At 48.1% G+C, this 20,594-nt stretch overlaps 1 protein-coding gene across 1 annotated transcript in view; it reads left to right on the forward strand.

The window, feature by feature from the left end:
- Window positions 1-20,594, forward strand: part of TMCO4 (transmembrane and coiled-coil domains 4) — a 93,906-nt gene that overhangs the window by 2,255 nt on the left and 71,057 nt on the right. The window contains exons 3-5 of the mRNA XM_067016143.1: window positions 5,183-5,328; window positions 13,458-13,790; window positions 19,905-20,079. Coding sequence (XP_066872244.1) covers window positions 13,621-13,790; window positions 19,905-20,079 — 345 coding nt within the window. The 5' untranslated portion in view covers window positions 5,183-5,328; window positions 13,458-13,620. The remainder of the gene's footprint in view (window positions 1-5,182; window positions 5,329-13,457; window positions 13,791-19,904; window positions 20,080-20,594) is intronic.

Here is a 20,594-nt window from a genome sequence, read left to right on the forward strand (position 1 = left end):
AACATTGCCACACGTTTTAAACTGGGGCTACAGGTGAGACAGGCCTCACTGCCATGTGTTACAACGGGCAGAAGGGGACTGGGGAGAGGATATTATCCACTTGCCACTCAGCCGCCCTCCACTTGGCAGCCAGACCCATCTTTGGTACCACCATCTGCTCAAAATCCTTCTGTGGCTTCCCACTTTCTTAGCATAAAGAACAAAAACCTTAACACGGCCCATAAGGCCCTGCAGTCTGGGCCCCACCTACACCTGGCCTCCTCCTCCAGCTGCACCTCTGATCACTTTATCAGCAGCCCTCTGTGCTCAGGCACGCTGCTCCCTCCAGCCTCAGGGCCTTTGCACGTGCTCTTCTAGACCCGTTCCTCCTCCCTCATCTCCCTATTCCCAGGTTAACACCTCCTCATCCATCAGATCTGAGCCCAACCTAGACTTGCATTCCAAGTTCCTCAGGCCACAGGACATCCCCAGGTATGTGGGAGGTTTAGCTCAAGGTGGAATTATACGCTGTATATTGCTGGGATTAATTTCAGCCTGTACCCTGTCACCCCCCCCACACCCCACCCCACCCCCCACACACACCTTGCAACTGTAACCCTGATGACTTTGAGTTTGCTCAGAGGTGCTCAGTAATGAAGTCTACCTTTGGGAGTAGCTCTTGAGCAAACATGGGGACCTTGCTTTGTATAAAACCAGATTGTCCTTCATCAAAAAGAAAAAAAAACCGCTGAAGTCACTTCTTAGTTTGGGGGGTAGGTGTTCGTTCATTCATCCTTTCACTTACCCTGCCAGGCACTGTTCTAGGAGCCATCGGGGAACGTGCCAAAAAAGCCACTGCCCTCAAGGAGCTTTCTCTAATGGGGGTGACAGACCACAAACAAATAAACCTGTAACCCATTGTCAGGTGGTAGCAAATTTGATAAAGAGAAGGCACGCAGGGTCCGGTGGGAGCGGGCAGTGGTGGCACCTGCTGTCTTAGACCTGGATGAATAAGGAGGGAACTCTGCTGGGGAGGCGGGGAAGCACAGATGTCCTGAGTGGCATCCACTCCCACCCTGAGCCTCCTTGTCGGGGAGACAGGCACAGGGGCAACTAGCCGTTATACCTGAGAGGAGGTGAGGCAGCCCAGAGAAAGCGTGGTGGGAGGTGGCGGGTGGCTTCAGAGGTGGCAGGCTGGGCAAATCCAGGAAGCCTCGTGGCAGCTCCTGAGACCCTTTACTAAAGTGGAGAAGAACTTGGGTTTGAAGTCACACATGCCTGTGGAGGGTATGTCCTACCTGGTCCTGCCATTTGCCAGCTGTGTGGCCCTCACCTCTGTGAGCCTCAGTTTTCTCATCTGTAAGATGGGGGCAGTGTTAGTCTCTTCCTTGTAAGGTTGTTGTGAGGCTGAAATGGGATCAGGATGCTTTTGAAGAAGGGCACCGTTTGGACATGGGGACCCACAGCGAGAAAAAAACAGCATGAGGGTGAGGCCCTAGATGAGAAACCCAGCATAGGCTGGAAGCAGCAGATGGTTCAGTTTGGGGCAAGGCTGGCTGGAAGAAAGGAAGCGGAAGAAAAAGTTGAAAAGTAGGGTTGTTACTGAACAAAGCTCAGCTCCGCTCACACACACGTAATAAAGCCAATCTATTGACACTGGGTTGTGGTGAAAGAAAGCTCAGCGTTTATTGTAAGGCTCCAGACAACGAGTCTGGGGAAGTCAATGCTCAGAAAAACCCAAACTATCCGTTGGGTTTCAGGGAAACTTTTTTTTTTTTTTTTGATATATAGTTGATTTACAATGTTGTTAGTTTCTGATGTATAGCAAAATGATTCAGTTATACATAAAAATATATACATATACTTTTTCATATTCTTTTCCATTATGGTTTATTACAGGATATTGAATGTATTTCCCTGTTATAGTAGTACCTTGTTGTTTATCTATTTTATATATAGTAGTTCGTATCTGCTAATCCCAAACACCTAATTTATCCCTCTCCCGTGCCCATTCCCCTTTGGTTACCTTAAGTTTGCTTTCTGTGTCTGTGAGTCTGTTTCTGTGTCATAAATAAGTTCATTTTAATCATATTTTAGATTCCATGTATAAGTGATACCATGTGGTATTTGGCTTTCTCTGTCTGACTTACTTAGTATGATCATCTCTACGCTATCCATGTTGCTGCAAATGGCATTATTTCATTTGTTATGGCTGAGTAGTATTCCATTGTGTAGATATATCACATCTTCTTTATCCATTCATCTGCTGATGGACATTTAGGTTGCTTCTATGTCTTGGCTATTGTAAATAATGCTGCTATGAACATCGGGGTGCATGTGTCTTTTTTAATTATAGTTTTCTCCAGATATATGCCCATGAATGAGTTTGCTGGATCATATGGCTACTCTGTTTTTAGGTGGGTTTTTTTTTTTGGCCACACCATGCAGCATGTGGGATCTTAGTTCCCTGACCAGGGATCAAACCCACACCCCCTACAGTGGGAATGTGTAGTCTTAACCACTGGACCACCGGAGAGTCCTATTTTTAGTTTTTTAAGGAACCTCCATACTGTTTTCCATAGTGGCTGCATCAATTTACAGAGAAGGATTTTTGAAGGCAGGATGAGGAAGGGGAGTCACAGGGTGTGTTATCAGCTCATGCACAATTCTCTGATTGGTTGATGGTGAGGTAATGGGGTGTCACAGGTGTTAACGTTATCAATCCTCAGACTCCAGTGGGTCTGGGGGGCTACATGCTCATGGTCATCAAGTAGTTAACTTCTTCCATTTGGTGAGGGTTTTAGCATCTGTAAAACAACTCAGGAAATGTGCATCAGATACTGTTACCTAGGTATTTCAGACAGGAACTAAAGATTCTGTGACTGCCGTATGGCTGATTTACTGTTTAAATTATTACCAGTTCTCCTGACACAACTGCTCCATTTGTCACTACACAATCCTTTCAATCATTAATTCTTGAGCCAGGTTTTTGTGACTCAAGGGAGGCCTGGGAGACTACCGCTTTTCCATAAAAAAGAGGCAGGCAGAGGACATGGGGGAAGGGGTGTGTCGCAGGAAAGCCCCACGGGGTCCTGCTGGGTTCAGGGTGTTAACCTATGGACAGATGGAGCTAGTGAGATTCTAATTCGGAGGTTTTCAAATTGTGTTTGAAATCTTTGGGGCCACCTCAATGTATAAACTAGACCAAAGAGGAGCAGTGTAGCATCGTAGTTAAGATGGCTGCCCTTGGGCTAAGACCCAGGTACAAGTTTAAATCCCACATCACTTATCCAGTGACCTTGACATTCATTTCTCAGGGCCTCTTTCTCCATCTGTAAAACAGAGATAATAGCACCTACCTAGTAGGATTACTGGGAGGAAATGAGATGATGCGTGGAAAGGGGTGGCATTTACTAACATTGACCAAGTATTGACTGGTACGATTTTTTTAATTAAAAATTTTTTTAACGGTGATGAAATAGACATAACAAAATTTGCCATCTTAACCATTTTGAAGTGTGCAGTTCAGAAGTGTTAGGTATACTCACATTGCTTTGCAGTCGATCTCCAGACCATTTCAACGTGCAAATCTGAAACTCTGTACCCACTAAACAACAACTCCCCATTCCCCCTGCCCCAGCCCCTGTCAGCCCCCACTTTACTTTCTGTCTCTATGATGTTGCTTACTCTTGAGTACTTCATATAAGTGGAGTCATACAGTATTTGTCTTTCTGGGACTGCTTGATTTCACTTAGCGTAATGACCTCAAGGTTCAGCCATGTTGCAGTGTGTTAGAATTTCCTTCTTTTTTTTTTTTTTTTTTTGCAGTACGCAGGCCTCTCACCATTGCGGCCTCTCTGGTTGCGGAGCACAGGCTCCGGACGTGCAGGCCCAGCTGCCATGGCTCACGGGACCAGCCGCTCCGCGGCATGTGGGATCCTCCTGGCCTGAGGCACGAACCCGTGTCCCCTGCATCTGCAGGCGGACTCTCAACCACTGCGCCACCAGGGAAGCCCCTTCCTTCCTTTTTTAAGGCTGAATAATGTTCCATTGTATGTATATAACATTTTGTTTATCCAGTCATCCATGGATTGACACTGGGTTGCCTCCACCTTTTAGCTATTATGAATAATGCCGCTATGAATATGGGTATACAAATATCTTTTTGAGACCCTGCTTTCAGGGCTTTTGGGTGTGTAGCCGGAAGTGGCATTGCTGGGTCATTCACTGTTGCAATTTGGAGGTGGGCATGGATGGCTCCGTACTGTGTCTCCTCTTGCCCATAAGAGTAAGAGAGGTCCCTGGAGCCCTGTGGAGCACTTTGAAAACCGGTATGTCAAATGAACCATTAGAGATTTTGCCATTTCTCCCCCTTTCTTCCCAGGAAGACTTCCCTCTTGAATTGTTTTTTAATTAGCCCTAGTGGAAACCCCACTTCGTTCAGCAAATGTTTATGAGTGCCTGCTATGCTTCCACCTGGGCAAAGGGAGAGATAAACAATAAGCGATAAACATAACCAAGGCAAGGATATAGTATGTCAGGCAGTGATGCGTGCTCTGGACCAAGCAGAGGAGCCAGTTAAAAGCGACTGGGATGAGAGGGTGGGGGCAGCGTGGCTTCCCTGAGCTGTGAGATTTGAGCAAAGACTGGAAGGAGATAAGGGAGTTGGCCGTGGGGTTATCGGGGGAAGAGCCTTTCCAGCAGAGGCAACAGCCAGTGCAGAGGCCTTGAGGTGGGAGCATGCATGGCGGGATCCAGGAGCAGCAAGGAGGGTGGTGTGTCTGCAGCAGAATGAGTGGAGGGGAGGGGGGAGAAGGGTGCGCTACATATGGCCCGGGTGCCTTGGTGGTGACTGTGGGTGAGAAGGGAGTCACTGAGGTTTGGAGCAGGGAAGACACATGATCTGATTCTCGTTTGAGGTGGAACTTTCTGGATGCTGTGGGGTGGATAGCGAGGGGTGAGGGCAGAAAGAGGCGGGAGACTGGTGAGGACGCTCCTGCCAGAGAGATGATGGCAGGTTGTACGAGGATGGGAGTCAGGGAGGAAGGGCGCGATGGTAAAGGTGGCCTGGGCATCCACCCCGATAGCATGCTGTTACCCTCCCTGCGCCAGCACCCCACCCTTCCTCCAGGCTGCTGAAGTGAGGTTGGGATGGGAACTTGCCCTCTATGCCAACATCCCTTTTTTTTCTTCTGGTCTGTAGTGGGATTGTCCAAAACCCTCTGGGTTCTTCTGTGTTGGAACTGTTGCCATGGAGACCTCCTGAGATGCTGCAGTGACCACCGACCTCCAGTTTAACTTCCAGATAGAGGTATAGAACGAATGGGTTTGTCTCCTAAAATGCTGAGAGTGGGGAGTAAATTGGGCCTGCATAGAATCTCCACTTCTAGGACCATGTCAAGGTTGTCTTGCTGTGTGTGTGTGTGTGTGTGTGTGTGTGTGTGTGTGTGTGTGTGTGTGTGTGTGTGTGTTAACTTTGGACTACAATCTTCAGAGTTTCTGGCTTAAGAACAGTGCTGTAGCTGTATTTGTTATAAAGGATTTCTTCAGCCAGATGCTTTTCCTTCTCCTTGGCTCTTAGTCCTTGGCCTTCCTGTGACACTGTAACTATCTCTCTGGTAATGATTATATCACTGTACTGCAGACTCATTAAAAAAATGCAGCTGTGGCCAGTTAACTCAGAAAAAGAGAAAGAGAGAGAGAAAAATAACATTACCCCCAAGCCCCACTGGGCTCCCCTTCCCTCTCCAACACACACACACACACACACACACACACACACACACACACACACACACACACACACACACATCAAATTTGACCTTGGCCTTTACTGACTGCTCCAAGTTGAAAAAGAAAAAAAAAAGCCACAGCTGACTCACGTGTAAGAAAATCAAAAGAAGTTCGTTCTTGCATGAGATCTTCTAAAGACCCAAGTCCCGGAGTTTTACGGATGATTTAAAGGATTTTCAAGGATGATACTGACCACATTTGATTTTCTCCTTGGTGCTGACTTTGGAATTTTTTCTTGCTCCAAGCAGAAATCCCACTGCATCGTTTACGGTGTCTGTCAAGAAATGTGGGTTGAGCACCTCCTGTGGGTGCCTGCAGAACCCAGGCCAGATGTTTGGGAATGACCGTCTACCTCCACCACTGACAGAAATAACCCAGTCCGTGTTTTCTTTGGTGACAGATACCGTGACTGGTGAGATAAAAATCATGATCGTGGTGCATCAAAACGTGGTCCCACTCCAGACTAACCGCTTCCGTCCCACCTCTGGGCCTCGCAGCCTAGCCGTCGACCAGTGTCCTCCCTGGGGTCCTCACCATGTACATGTTGTTTCTCTGAGAGTTGGGGCTCTCCTGGGTCAGGTGAAGACCTTTCTCAGGGTTCCTTGGTGTCTTCATGGCACCTGGGCAGAGACAAGACCCCCCCCCAGGAGACCCCAGGGAGTTGGGACTTACTCCATCCATTAGGGATGTCCTGAGCCCAGGGTGCTGCTGGACTGGCCCTGTGCACATTAGGTGGCCCCAGGCACACAGACACTGCTAGCCCTGACCAGCGGGGTCTTTTTCTCACCCCAGGACCCCAGCTGGCGCTCTCAGAATCAGTCCAGATTCTCAGACATATTTGAGAATATCAGTTCAACTACAGACTGGATCCTGATCCCTAATCAGAACAAGGCGGGGAGGCCTCTGAGGACCAGCATACACAGTTTAGGTGGCACCCCACACACGGCTGCCTCCACACTCCCTCCGCTGGAAGAGTTTGGGGCCCATCCCTTCCGCCTGGACAGTCCATGGAGTTGGAACCCTGGACTCCTCCATCCCACCGTCGCGGATGGCTGAGAATTGCCCTTGTCCATCTTGTTGATGACAAGACGGAATGGGACTTAACTGTGCCCTCGGCCCCACTGGCTTGGCTGGACCACATGGGGCCGGGGCTTTCTGAGACTAAGCACTCCCCTTCTAGAGATCAAGAACACAACTGTTTTTAATTCTTTTAAAAAAATGTTTTTATTATAAAGGCTCTAATAAGCTCACGACAGAAAATGTTAAAAATGCAGAAAAATAGAAAGAATAAAAATCGATGACTTCTAGGCCCACAGCCCCACCACCAAGAGACAAGGATCATTAACATTTTGATGTACTGCCTTGTGATCTTTTTGCTCTGTGAAACATTTTTTAAAAACATAACTGGAGGGCTTCCCTGGTGGCGCAGTGGTTAAGAATCCGTCTGCCAATGCAGGGGACACGGGTTCGAGCCCTGGTCTGGGAAGATCCCACACGCCGCGGAGCAACTAAGCCCGTGCGCCACAACTACTGAGCCTGCTCTCTAGAGCCTGCGAGCCACAACTACTGAGCCCACGTGCCACAACTACTGAAGCCCATGGGCCTAGAGCCTGTGCTCCACAGCAAGAGAAGCCACCGCAATGAGAAGCCCACGCACCACAACTAGAGAAAGCCCTCACGCAGCAATGAAGACCCAACACAGCCAAAAATAGAAATAAAAAATAAAATAAAACATAACTGGAATCGTACTGTATATCCAGTGGTGTACTGTTAACCACCTCCCTGGAAGATAGAATCCCTTCGTTTGTAGTACTTTCCATTTCTGTGGTGGAAATACTCCCTCTGTGGCCCATTTCAGGCTCCCGGCATCACTGAACACAGAGCTGGGAAGAGATGCCAGTATGAACCGGCACCAGTACACCATATTATAATTTAAAATCGTGTCTATTTGTTCCGATCTTGTAATCAATACACAGTCATTATTGAAAATTCATAAAACTTGAACATATAAAGAAAAAATTAAAATCATCCAGAATTGGACAACCACCGCCCCACCCCACTCCCAGCTTAGAGACAGTCACCCTCACCATTCCAATGTAAGTCCAGCAGTCCCCTCTGTACAGATGGAGATACAAACAAAATAACTGTCTTCAGCGTTGAAAAGCAATACATATCTGTGACAGAATATTGGGGAAATCCAGAAAAGTCTCTGGTATCTCACCTTTCAGAGATCACTATAGAGGCTGTTCTTCTCCACATTTTTCTTCTCTTTTTAATATTGGTGGACTTGTGGCTTGAATCTCCTGGTTTGTAGGCATAGTATATACATTCTCATGCCTCATAAGAAGATAACATCCAGGGGAAGGGTGTTATCACTACTAATTGATTGAAAACCCTACAGAAGCTTGAGAGGCAGAAACTATTCTGGTTCCTCGAACATGGCAAATGGCGCATTAGGATGCAGCTCAGGTTATTTGAAGTCTGAGGTGGTCCCTGAACATCTTTCTGGCTCTTCAGAAGCATCTTCTCTCTTCTCCTGCTGGGCTCTGGGACATCCCTGGGTAATTCCAGATGCTTGGCCCTTGTTCCATTCTCCCTTCCTCATCTGATGCGTGATGGGAGGGTAAGAATAGGGGTGCCTTTCTGGAGGGAATAACCAGGAAAATCCAGCTCTTGCTTAAGCCTGAACACTGGTTCATTCGTTCGTGTCACAGGCAATTTCTGAGCGCCCAGCCGGTGGCAGGTAAGAGGTTGGGCACGCAGAGTACTGATACGGAGTAGATCCGGTGCCTGCCCTCTACTGCCAGGCTAACCAAGGAGCCGGTGCAGCACCCACGGCTCCGGGTACGAGGACTTAGAACCGACAGTCCATGCACAGTGCCAGGGCTGTGCCCAGTGGATGGTAGCTGCCTGCAAACCTGCGGGGGCAGAGGCCCAGAAGAGTGGTTGGTAGCAGGGTTAGCCCTGAGCCCCGGGCTAACCTGTCCCTCTTTCCCACAGGCCTCCTCCAGATCCCACACCCTGTGGACCCATGTCATATTTCATAGTGACATCCCACCTTTCCTTTTAAAATAATTATAGATTCACAGGCAGTTGCAGAAGTCATACCAAGGGGTCCCGTGTACTCCCACTCAGCTCCCCGCATGGCCATTGCCTTTGAGGTTAAGTTGGACTCCTTAGCTGGGAGCACTTGGTCCTGCAGGATGTAGCCCCTGACAGCTTCCCCTCCAACCTCATTTCTTCCCTCCCAACCTCTATACCCACCCATTTTCCAAGCCCTGGCTACACTGAGCATCCTTTTGGTTCTTCAGAAGCATCCTCTCTCTTCTCCCTCTGGCACTTGACAGATGCTATCCCCTCTGCCGAGAACATTCTCTTCCCACTGACCCCACCCCTGTCTGATGTCACCTTCTCTGGGAAGCCGATTCTGGGTTCCCCTCTTTGTATCCCTCTATCTGTGTTTTCTCCATCACAGCCTTTATCCCACTGGGTTATCATTGTCTGTTTACTTGTCTATCTAGCTCTACCACTGTCTTGTTTCTTCTACTGGAACACCCTGTCCCATCCATCTGCAGGGCTGTCCCCCTTACTTCCTGCAGGCCTCTGCTGGAATGGCACCTTTCATCCGATACTGTTGTCATCACCGCCGTCCTGGTCGCTGCATATCCCCCTCTCCTAACTGTTCACTGCCCAACTGAATGTTTATATATGTATTTTTTTAACATCTTTATTGGAGTATAACTGTTTTACAATAGTGTGTTAGTTTCTCCTTTACAACAAAGTGAATCAGTTATACATACACATATGTTCCCATATCTCTTCCCTCTTGCGTCACCCTCCCTCCCACCCTCCCTTTCCCACCCCTCTAGGTGGTCACAAAGCACAGAGGTGATCTCCCTGTGCTATGCGGCAGTTTCCCACTAGCTATCTAATTTACATTTGGTAGTGTGTATATGTCCCTGCCACTCTCTCACTTCGTCACAGCTTACCCTTCCCCCTCCCCATATCCTCAAGTCCATGCTCTAGTAGGTCTGTGTTTTATTCCCGTCCTACCACTAATCTCTTCATGACATTTTTTTTTCTTAGATTCCATATATATGTGTTAGCATACGGTATTTGTTTTTCTCCTTCTGACTTACTTCGCTCTGTATGACAGACTCCAGGTCTATCCACCTCATTACAAATAACTCAGTTTCATTTCTTTTTATGGCTGAGTAACATTCCATTGTCTATATGTGCCACATCTTCTTTATCCATTCATCTGTTGATGGACACTTAGGTTGCTTCCATGTCCTTATATATTTATTTATTTACTGACTTACTTATTACTTACTTATTTAGTGGACTGTTACATCCAGATCCTCTGAGTGCGAATCTCAGTTCCACCACTTAATAGCTATGTGATCGTGGGCAAGTACTCAAATGATTATGATCATGATGTACTGGTGTATTATTGCCTGTCTCCCACCAGAACGTAAGCCCCTTGAGAGCAGGAAATTTGTCAGTTTTGTCCCCTGATTTGCCTCAAGGCCCTCTTCATTCATCCAGCAAGTAGTTATTGAATGCCTGCAACAGGCCCCTCCAGGGCCTGTTCGGAAAGCCAGGGTTACAGCAGTGAAAAAACAACCAGGGGCTGCCTCGAGAAGTTTATGTTCTACTTGTTTCCACAAGTAAACAATATAATTTTAAAATATATTATTTAAGACAGGAGTAAGTCTTATAGAAACAGAACAGGGCGCTAGGATAGAGAGGCAGAGTAGCTTGGCCTGGGGAATCAGGGAAGGCCTCTCAGAGGAGGTGACATTCAGGCTAAGGCCAGAATGATGTGAAGGTCAAATGTAAAGTGTCCCAGGCTGGGGGGAATGGCAGGTGCATAGGCCCAGAGGAGGACCAGCTATTTGAGGAGCAGAAAGACAGCCAGCGTGGCTACAGTGTAGTGAACAAGGCGGGTGTGGGGGGCATGAGCTGGAGGTTAGAGGTGGGCAGGGGCCAGATCAGGACTCTGTAGACTATCGTGAGAGGATTGGTATTCATCCTGGGGTGATGGGAGGCCTTTAAGCAGACGAGTGACATGATTGGTATATAGGACAACAAGGCCACTCAGGCTACTGTGTAGAGAATGGATTATAGGGCATCAGGAGAGTATTTTGTTGAATGAATGAATGAATGAATTTGGCCTGAGCTGAGCTCTTCTTGCACTCAGCACAACCCCCTCTCCCCTGTGGTTAGAGACAGGCCAGCTCATGCTTCTCTGATTAGAAGGCTGTTTCTTCTTGAGCTGAGAACTAACATGGGGCTCCCCAAATACCAGCCCAATAAAATACCATCTTGGGTTCTTCTGGGCAATACGGACAATTACCCCAGCTGCCGAGTGGCACATGCAGTTGTTTAAAGGTAGTGGAAATTGCTAAGCCTGCTGACATCAAGGCCAGGTGCTGCCCCCGGTGATGTCCTTAGTTCTTGGCTTGTAGCTGTCCTCTTTGTCCACCGACATGGTCTGCACTGACTATCTGAGCCAGGGAAATCTGCTTACAAACAGATCTCCAACGTGGGTTCCTGGAGCAACCATTGGAGGCCAGTCTTGCTGGGTGACATTGGGCATGGTCTTAACCTCTCTGGGCCTCAATTTCTCCATCTGAAAAAAGGGAAGGAGAATCCCTGTGCAGGTGTAGAGGAGAGAACATGGGGTTTAGAACCAACGTCTGGTTTGACTTTCATCACATACTTCCTGTGTAACTCTGGGGAAATCACTTGGCCTCTCTGAAACTTATAGTCAAAGGAGAGAATCATAACGCTTCACGTCCTACTTAACCTTACATGGTAGTTGTAAGAATTAAATGGATTTAAAGTGCTCTGTAAGCTGTTATGTGCTGTCCAGATGTTGGTTTGTGGCTTTTAACTACCTCAGAGTTATTTTGAAAAACTGGTGCAATATTAGTTGTGGACAAATTTTTAAATAATCCCTCCATGGAGGTGATACTTTGAGAACAAAAGATTTTATTGCTCAACTGGATGAGAATGAATTTGTGGGCCAAAGTCAGTGTGGAGTTATGGGTATTAGACTAGAAATCTCTTGGCGATAAGACAAGTGTTCGAAACAGAGATGGTGGCCAAGAGCTCTGGCTTTGGGCTCTGGTCTGCCATTTACTGGCATGTGACCTAGGCCCAGTTCTTCTCTGAGCCTGTTCCCCCGCCCGGTTTGAAAACTGGATGCTATGGTATCAATAGTACCTGGCTCGTAGAGTTGGCTGGGACCGTGCATGTTAAAAACTGTAGCCCCAGGGCCTGGCATCCAGCAGTGGCTCAATAATGTTGCCTCTTACTGTTATTTATACACCTTTGCTGTGTGCCAGGCACTGTGCTGAGCAGCTTATTTGTTTGTTGATTCTTTTATGCATTTATTTCTTCATGGCCGTGTCATTTATTGCGTACACAGCTCTTCCAGACATGTACTGTTATAGTCCATTTTTAGGCAAAGGAATCTCGGTGCAGAGAGGTTGAGTTGCCCCAGGTCCCACATCTATGAGTTGGAGGCACTTAGATTCACACACTGTCTGTCTGGTCCGGAGCCTGCATTCTTATCCACAGTGCCCTATGGTCACAGCTGGTACCCTTCCCAGTACCCGCTCCCAGGGCCCTTGGATGCCTGACTTGGCTTGGTTTGTCCTTTCCCCAGTCCTCCCCACCCATCCCTTCCCTTCTTCCCCTTCTGCCCCTGGGAAGGAAAGAGAATAAAGGGAGGGACAGAGGAAGGGGAAGGAGACCTTGCTCCCTCCCTTCCTTCCTTTCACTGAAGTATAACATACATAGAGTACACAAATCTTAAGTGTACAGCTCAGTGAATTTTTAAAATATATTTATGCCCATGTAATGACCACCTGGGTCAAGATATAGAACACTTCCATCACCCAGAAGCCTTGCTGTCCCCCTTCTAAGCCAATGTTCCGTCCCACTGGCAACCTCTCTTCTGACTCTTCTCACTATAGATTGGTTTGACCTATTCTTCAAGTTCATATAAATGTAATCCTACAGTATATATTCTCTGGTGAATGACCATCTGCTTTTACCATTGAGATTCACTCATGTTGTGGTGAGCCAAACTTCATTCTTTTCATTGCTGTGTAATATTCCCTGGTATAAATCTGCATAGGTTGTCCATTCTGCTGTGGGTGAATGTGTGGGTTGTTTCATTTGGGACTATTATGAGTGAAGCTTCTATGAGCATTCATGTCTTTTGGGAGACATAAACCTTCATTTCTCAGGAGTGGAGTTGCTGGGGTGTAGGGAAGACACATGTTTAAATTTAGTGGATAAAGTCAAACCATTTTTCACATGGTTGTACCAATTTACACTCCCACCAGCAGTGTCTGGAAGTTCTATTTGACCCTTATCTTCATCAGCACTTGGTATTGTCAGTCTTTTACTTTTAGCCATTCTGATGGCTAAAAGTAAAAAAAAAACCATGTCTCATTGGGGTTTTAATTTCTGTTTCTCTGATGCCCAGAGATGTTGAACACCTCTGCGTGTGCTTATGGACCATTGAATATCTTTTGTGAAGTACCTATTCAGGTCTTTTGCCCATCTTAAATTTGCCTTGTTTCTTTTCCTTAGGGACTTGTAGGAGTTGTTTTTACACTATGGATACAAATCCTTTGTTATATACACATTGAAAATATCTCCCCCAGCCCCAGTCTCTTAAAGATGATGAGTAGAAGTTTCTAATTTGAATGAGGGCTAATTTATCCACCTTTTCTTGTATGATGTGGTAGTTTTTGTGTCCCATTTAAGGAAGCTTTGCCTACCTGCTGAAAGCATTTTTCACTGGGATTTCTCCCTGCAGGGCTGGAAATGGCCACGGGGGACAGGTCGGGCCGGAGGCTGCCCCAGGTGGCCGAGCCGGGTGTGGAAGGGGAGCCGCATCTGCCCACAGGCCGGGAGCTGACCGAGCCCAATCGTTTTGCCTATGCCGCCCTCTGTGGCATCTCCCTGTCCCAGCTCTTTCCAGAACCTGAGCAAAGGTGAGTGCTTTTATCTCACAGAGGGACGGTCATGCTTCCTCAGGGAGATGATTCTTGGCATCCAAGCAGCCTGCCAGGTGTTACTGGACACTACAAAGAGGAGAAAGCCATTGTCCTTGCCTTCAAGGAGCTCACAGCGTGGCAGGGGGCTACGGCATCCCTCATTCAGTACCCACTTATTTATACCTTCACCAAGCATTTAAGGAGCGCCTACAAGCATTTCACCAGGCACTGTTTGAAATACATGGAAAGTGGACATGAGTAAGACAAACAAGGCCAATGTTATCCCTGCCCTCGAGTAGGACACACCCTAATAGGGGGATAAGATAGCTACATTCAGTGAGCACCTACTATGTGCTGAGTGTAGTACAAGGCCCTGTGGAGAAAACAAAGAAAAGCAAGGCCTGGCTTCTGCCCTCCTGGTGCTCACAATCTGGTGGGGGGGGGCACCCAAATGAGTGATTTTAACAGTGGACAAGTGGGCTAAGTGCCACGATGCATATCAGGTTCAGTGACACTCAGTATTTGGAGTCGGAATAGTAGAGTGGCTAAGAGCTTGGGCTTGGCCTTCAAGGCCTTCAAGGATTTTGCGGGGAGAGAGTTTGGAGACCAGAGGAGGGAGTTGTTTGGAGAAACCAGGACAGTGACCCAGAGATGGGGGGACACAGGTGAGGCAGTTTTTCTCAGGGACAGTGCAGTTGACTTGGGGACGGTTTGGGTGCTGCGGATGGGGCAGAGGGAGGAGCTAACTTTGGCCCCAAAGGTCCAGATGGAGAGGGGGGCCTGGCAGGACAGAGGTGTCATTCCTGAGACGGGGAGCGATGGGTTGGGGGCAGGAGACGGCAAGAAGTCTTTGCATCTGCAGTGTTTTCAAGAACCGCAGCCCCCAACCCCAGCCATGGTCCCCACAAGTAAACTTGCCCGTGCCTTGGGTCTTAGCTGGGTTTTTGTTTGTTTTGCTTTTCTTCTTTGTCCCTCGCACTGGCCCGAACCTTGAGCGTTTTCATCTCCTTGGGGGTCACTTCCAGGAAGCCTTCCCAGACCCTCCTCACCACCCCCAGACAGGAAGCTTCTCCACCTGTCTGTCCAGTGACCTGTCACCACAGCCACCATGCTGCACTGTAACTCTTCCCTGGAGGGCAGGAGCTGCCTCGTTCATCTCTGAGTTCCCAGTGCCTGGCACACAGCTTGGTGTAACACATACCCTTGGTGAAGGTCTGTGAAAAGAAGGGATGGATAAATACTGACTTTCTTAGCACAAGAGACATTCCATGGGATTTGGACTTAGATCTGGGTTCAAGTCCTACCCCTGCCACTTTCCAGTTACATGTGGCCTTAGGCAGTTTATTTAACTTCCCTATGCATCAGGGTCTTCATCTGTAGAATAGGGCTAGTGATACCCACCTGCTGAGTGATTACAAGAATCAAATGACATAATATAGTTAAAGCACATAGCATTGTGTTTTGGCCCACAGTAGGTGCTCAATAAATGGCCGTGCTTGCTGAATCTGTGACTTACTTTATTTGTTCAATTTCCTCATCTGTAAAATGAAGACAATCCTGGAACTTACCCTTACCAGTCAGGGTACTTTGGGCTGCAAGTAACAGTACACTGTACTAAAAGAGATGTTTTTCTCACTTAACAAGAAATCAAAAGGAAGAGAGTTCCAGCATTGGTACAGCACCTCAAGAAGCCTTTGGGTTGGCTTTTCTGCAGTTCTCTTAGCCTCCCCCTCCTGACCATAAAATGGCTGCTGCAGTGCCATACATCACACCATCACAGAACAAGACCCAAGGCAAGGAAGAGGAGGACAGGGATTCTCTTCAAGTCTCTCATCAGGGAGGAACTCTTTCCCGGGATACCCTGAGAAGGCTTCCCCTTTTGTGTCATTAGGTAGGTCTAGACAAATGCCTTCGCCTCACCTGCAAGGGAGGCAGGGAAAAAAGAAAGGCACTTGACATTCTGTGTCTCTGTCACGGGAGGGAGCTTGTACTGGCCAGGAAGAAGGGGCTGGGGAATCACTGCTGCTGAGAAACGGCCATCCATCAGAGAGGGTGGTCCTGAGGAAGGAACGTGTTGATGGCCCCTGTTGAGCCTGGCACAGAGCTACTGCCAAACAAACGTTGGATGTTCTCATTGTTAATAATGAAACCACGTTCTCTATCTAGAGGTTAGAATATATCTCGTTGGATGTTCTGTTCCCAAGCAAGCCAGAGTCCCATCTCCTGCAAGGTTCCAACTCTCTCCCTGCTCTAGCCCATACCTGTGCCATACATGGGAAGCTCCATCTTTCCAGAAGCTTCTCAGGTCTGATAAATCCCTACCTGATAAGCTGGTAGATAGGCGGGGGAAAAGTTTTGCATACTTTGTTCACATAAACAAATATTTGTGAACCTGAACTGTGTGCCAGGCCTGTGCTGGGCACCGCCTGGGAGGGCACGTGGAGAAGTTATTGTTCTGTGTCCCCCACAAAATCCAAGTATGTCTTAAGCACATGTGGCTGAGCCGGAAGCATCTGCCTTGGGGGCAATTTCCTTCCTGAAAGTTACAATGCACTATGCCACCTCTTTCCACTTGGTTGATCTCAGTCTTCTTAAGGCCCCAAACACATTTTAAAATCAACCTCAGTCTGGGTTTTAAATCCCAGATATGCTGTTGGTTTCAGTAATCTTTAGAAAACATTGTGTGTTAGTTTATGTCCACATGGGGCATAAAAGCAAGCCTTTAAAATATTTATCTCTCTTCCACGCTGTAAGCATCACAGACACTGTTCCTTACAATGAACTCTGTTTATTAAACGTGGAGATATTAATGGTGTAGAGCAGGGGTCAGTAAGCTCTGTCCGTGAAGGTCTAGATATTTTAGGCTTGCAAACCCTGTGGTCTCTGTTGCAGTCACCCAGCTTTGCTGTTGCATGTAGGCTAAAAGCAGCCGGGAGACAGCATGTAAAGGAATGGGCATGCTGTGTTCCAATAAAACTTAGTTTCAAAAAAAAGGGGGGGCTGCAGCCCCCTGGTGTAGTTTTCCAGCCCCTAGTGAATGGGAGGAGCTTTGGACTAGGAGTCGGGAGCCTGGATTCCAGATGAGGCTTTGCCCTTTCCCAGCCAGGAGACCCTTGATATGGTGTTTAACCTCCACAGCCCAGGGGCTCCGTCTCAAGACATGGCAAGGATGAGAGGGGAGACGGATGCACCAGCCTAGCCGGTGCCCGGCACTCGGTGGGTGCCAAGGAATGTGATTGCCAGAGAGGGACGATCTCTGCAGTGGTTAAGCATGGCCTGTGGAGTCAGAGAGAACCCTGGACCCTGGAGCTGTCACTTAACCTCTCTGGGGAATTCCCTGGCAGTCCAGTGGTTAGAACTCCGCGATTTCACTGCTGAGTGACCTAAGATCCCACAAGCCATGTGGCACAGCCAAAAAAAACAAAACTAACAAGAAAACACCTTTCTGGTTCTGGGTGTCTTTATCTCTAGAATGGGGGTAAAAATAGTACCTCCCTCCCTCATGGGGCTGTAATGAGAAGTGAATGAGTCTGTGTGTATGAAGCACTAAGTACAGGGACTGACAGATAGTTGCTCTGTGATCACCATTTATTATCATTATTGCTATTGATTTTTTTGTGCTTCAACTAGATCACCAGTCACGTTAGAAGCATTTACCAAGGCCCTGCCATTCTACAATGCTATTCCTTATTTAATAGATTGCCGTACTGGCACTTTACATATGTATTTATCAATTCATTTGTTCGTTTAAAGAAACACCTATATGGGGCTTTATATGTGCCAAGTTTTGCTCTAAGCACATGACAAATGTTAACTAAGCTTTCAACAACCCTATGAAATAGGTTTCATCGTTATCGCCACTGTTTTACAGATAAAGAAACAGAGGCACAGAGAGGCTAAGTAACTCGTCCAAGATCACACAGCTTGTGGCAGAGCTGGGATTTGAACTGGAGTTTGTGCTCTTTACCCCTTCACTCTTGTTATGAGATGCTTCTCTACATCTAGGACTTCCTTCGTGGACACAGGGCCAGGCCGTGCTGCTGCCCTCGGCGCTACGTATATGTTTACCCCGAAGTTATGCTCAATTCACTTAGTCATCCCTCCCCGCGTGTACACTCACACATCATCCAGGGTAATCCCAGTAATTGTAGCGGGGTAAGTTACAATAACTGTTACAGCGGTAGCTAACATATATCGAGGGTTATCGTGTGCCAGGCGCTATTATCATGTCATTTAATCTTTCCAGCCAATCTGTGAAGCAGGCCCTATTATCATCCTCATTTTACAACAGAGGAGAGTAAAATTAAGAGAGGTGAGGTAGGGCATGAAGCCAGTCACCGAGGGAGCCAGGACTCCCCCGAGGGCTCAGACATTAGAGCCCGACTCAACCCTCTCCTCCACTGCCTCTCTTGGTCACCTTGTAAATAAAATAGTGATGAACTAACGTTAGTTGAGTATCTACTGCACGCCAAGCCCTGCTCGGGGTGCTTTATATGTATCATCTCATTTAATCCTCAAACAATTTTATGAAGTTGGTTTCTTAGACCCATTTGCAGATAAGGAAACTGAGGCACAGAGCAGTCGAGTTACTCGCTCAGATGTCCTTCAGGAGTGACGGATTTTCCTGGGACTTCCCTGGCAGGCCAGTGTTTAAGACTCCATGCTTCCCACGGCAGTGGGCGCAGGTTTGATCCCTGGTCAGGGAACTAAGATCCCTCATGCCCCATGGCATGGCCAAAAAAAAAAAAAAAAAGGAGTGAAGGACTTTCCCCCAGCTACTGAGAGGGCTTTCTAGCACAGCCTGGTCCTGCCTCAGCTGAAGAGAGCCACTTCACCCAAGGTTCTGCCGCCTTCCTGGGGCAGCCTTTGTCCGATGACTGTCTGAAATAAGGGTATAAAGGCCCAGCCCTGTTGCCCCACTGGGGGCAGTTCTCAAGGGTCACCCCATCTTCGGATCTCCCCAAAGGGTCAGCTGAGGCTTCTGTTGAGACTGGATCTCCCTGCCCAGTCCTGCATCCTCCCTGCCCATTCACAGACCCCAACGGAATCCCCAATAATCATTTCAAAGCTGCTTCCTGGGGACCTGGACCAAAACACTGGTAGGGCCAGGATTGGAACCCGAGTCCTGCACTGCTCCTGTCACAGGCCCGGCCTGCGGAGATCTCTCCCTCTCTACTTGGGCTTTGGCAGCAGCAGCTCTAAAAAATGGGTTGGGTGGGCTGCCTGGGATCCACGGGAACCGGAGCCGGGTGGTGCAAGCGGGGAGCTTCCTGAGGTCACCCTCTCTACCAGGGAGCTCTGCTTGCCTCTGGGAAGCCTTTTCTCTGCACTGGTCTAATCCACTCTGATCTGATCCCCTTTTCCGCATCCCAGTGGTGACTTGGAATCAAAGCCTGATGTGGACTCTTCTGGGGTCCCCAAGATGCCATGTGTTTCCTGCAGCTCCTGGGGTCCCTTCTCTCCATCCCCCACCCAGGGACCCCCATGGGACTCAACTCAAATGACTGCTGTGGACAGAGTCCCCATGGTGGTGGTGGGCACGGCCGGAGGACAGACTTCTCTGCACTTTATCCACTTCTACAGCAGCCAGTGTGTCTCCAGAAAGCATGTCCATGGCCATTTCCAACAGCAGCCAATCTCCATGTGTGGGGACCTTTTCTGGTCACTGCCTCTCACCTCACAGGTGGATTTGGGGCTCCCTCTCTGGACTCTCTGGACTCATCGGGGCTTGATTCCTGCCTCTGTCCCAGCATATCCCACGGCACTGGATCAGTTAGTTCCATCCAAGTCTTCACCCCGCTGTGAGCTTCTCATCCAAGGCCCATCTTTCTCATTTTTGATTCCACAGCCCCCAGGGCAGGCCGGCCTCAGGGCGTATGGTCAGTAACTGCTCGTTCCACCCGTTCCTGTGGTTTATCAGCCCTGTGGTCAAAGCTTTGGTGGAGGAAGAAGCTCAAGTCCACACACCTGAAATCAGGTTTTGGCTCTCTTCCGTATTCCATGGGCCACGGTCGCCGTGGTTTTTTGTAAGTGCCAGGTCTTCACATCCCTGCACACACCTCATGTCGTGAGACGTACGGTCCAGGATCTCAGCTGTGTCTGTCTTTTCAGATCCTTCTGCACGGACTTTGTGGCCGGCCTGGTGAAGTGGCTGGACTTGTCCGAAGCTGTCTTGCCAACCATGACTGCTTTTGCCAGCGGCCTGGGAGGCGAAGGAGCAGACACGTTTGCTCAGATTTTATCGAAGGACCCCATCCTGAAGGACGACCCACTGGTGATCACTCAGGTACACCCACCGCCCAGGTGGCGGCTGCCAGGAAAAGTAGAACAGATAATTTCCTCTCCGAGTCAGCCTGAATATCGCTTCTAGCGGCGTGGGGGGAATTGAAAGATTAAATGTTGCATCATAATTTCATCTGATGATGACGATCATCATCATATAAATTATCACTATTGAATATTTACTATCGATTTGTTACTTAAACAGTACTTATTATATGCTAATACCTTACTAATATGAACTCATTTAATTCTCAAAGCAATTTTGTTAGGTAGGTAGGATGATAAATGGAGGCACAGAGACGTTAGGTAACTTGTTCAAGGTCACACAGCTGATTTGAACCTTGGCAGTCTTACTCCAGAGCCCGCGCTCCTGACTGCTAAGCTGTGGTGCCTCCTTTTGGAAGCAGCAGCTTTGCTGTGTGCCCTTGGGCATGTCACTCACCTGCTCTGTGTGCATTTGAAGCAGGCGGAAGCTTGACACAGGCTATCGGCGGGTCAAGAGAGCAGACTTTAAACTGC

This window comes from Kogia breviceps, chromosome 1 (genome assembly GCF_026419965.1).
Source record: "Kogia breviceps isolate mKogBre1 chromosome 1, mKogBre1 haplotype 1, whole genome shotgun sequence".
Taxonomy (NCBI): Eukaryota; Metazoa; Chordata; class Mammalia; order Artiodactyla; family Physeteridae; genus Kogia; species Kogia breviceps.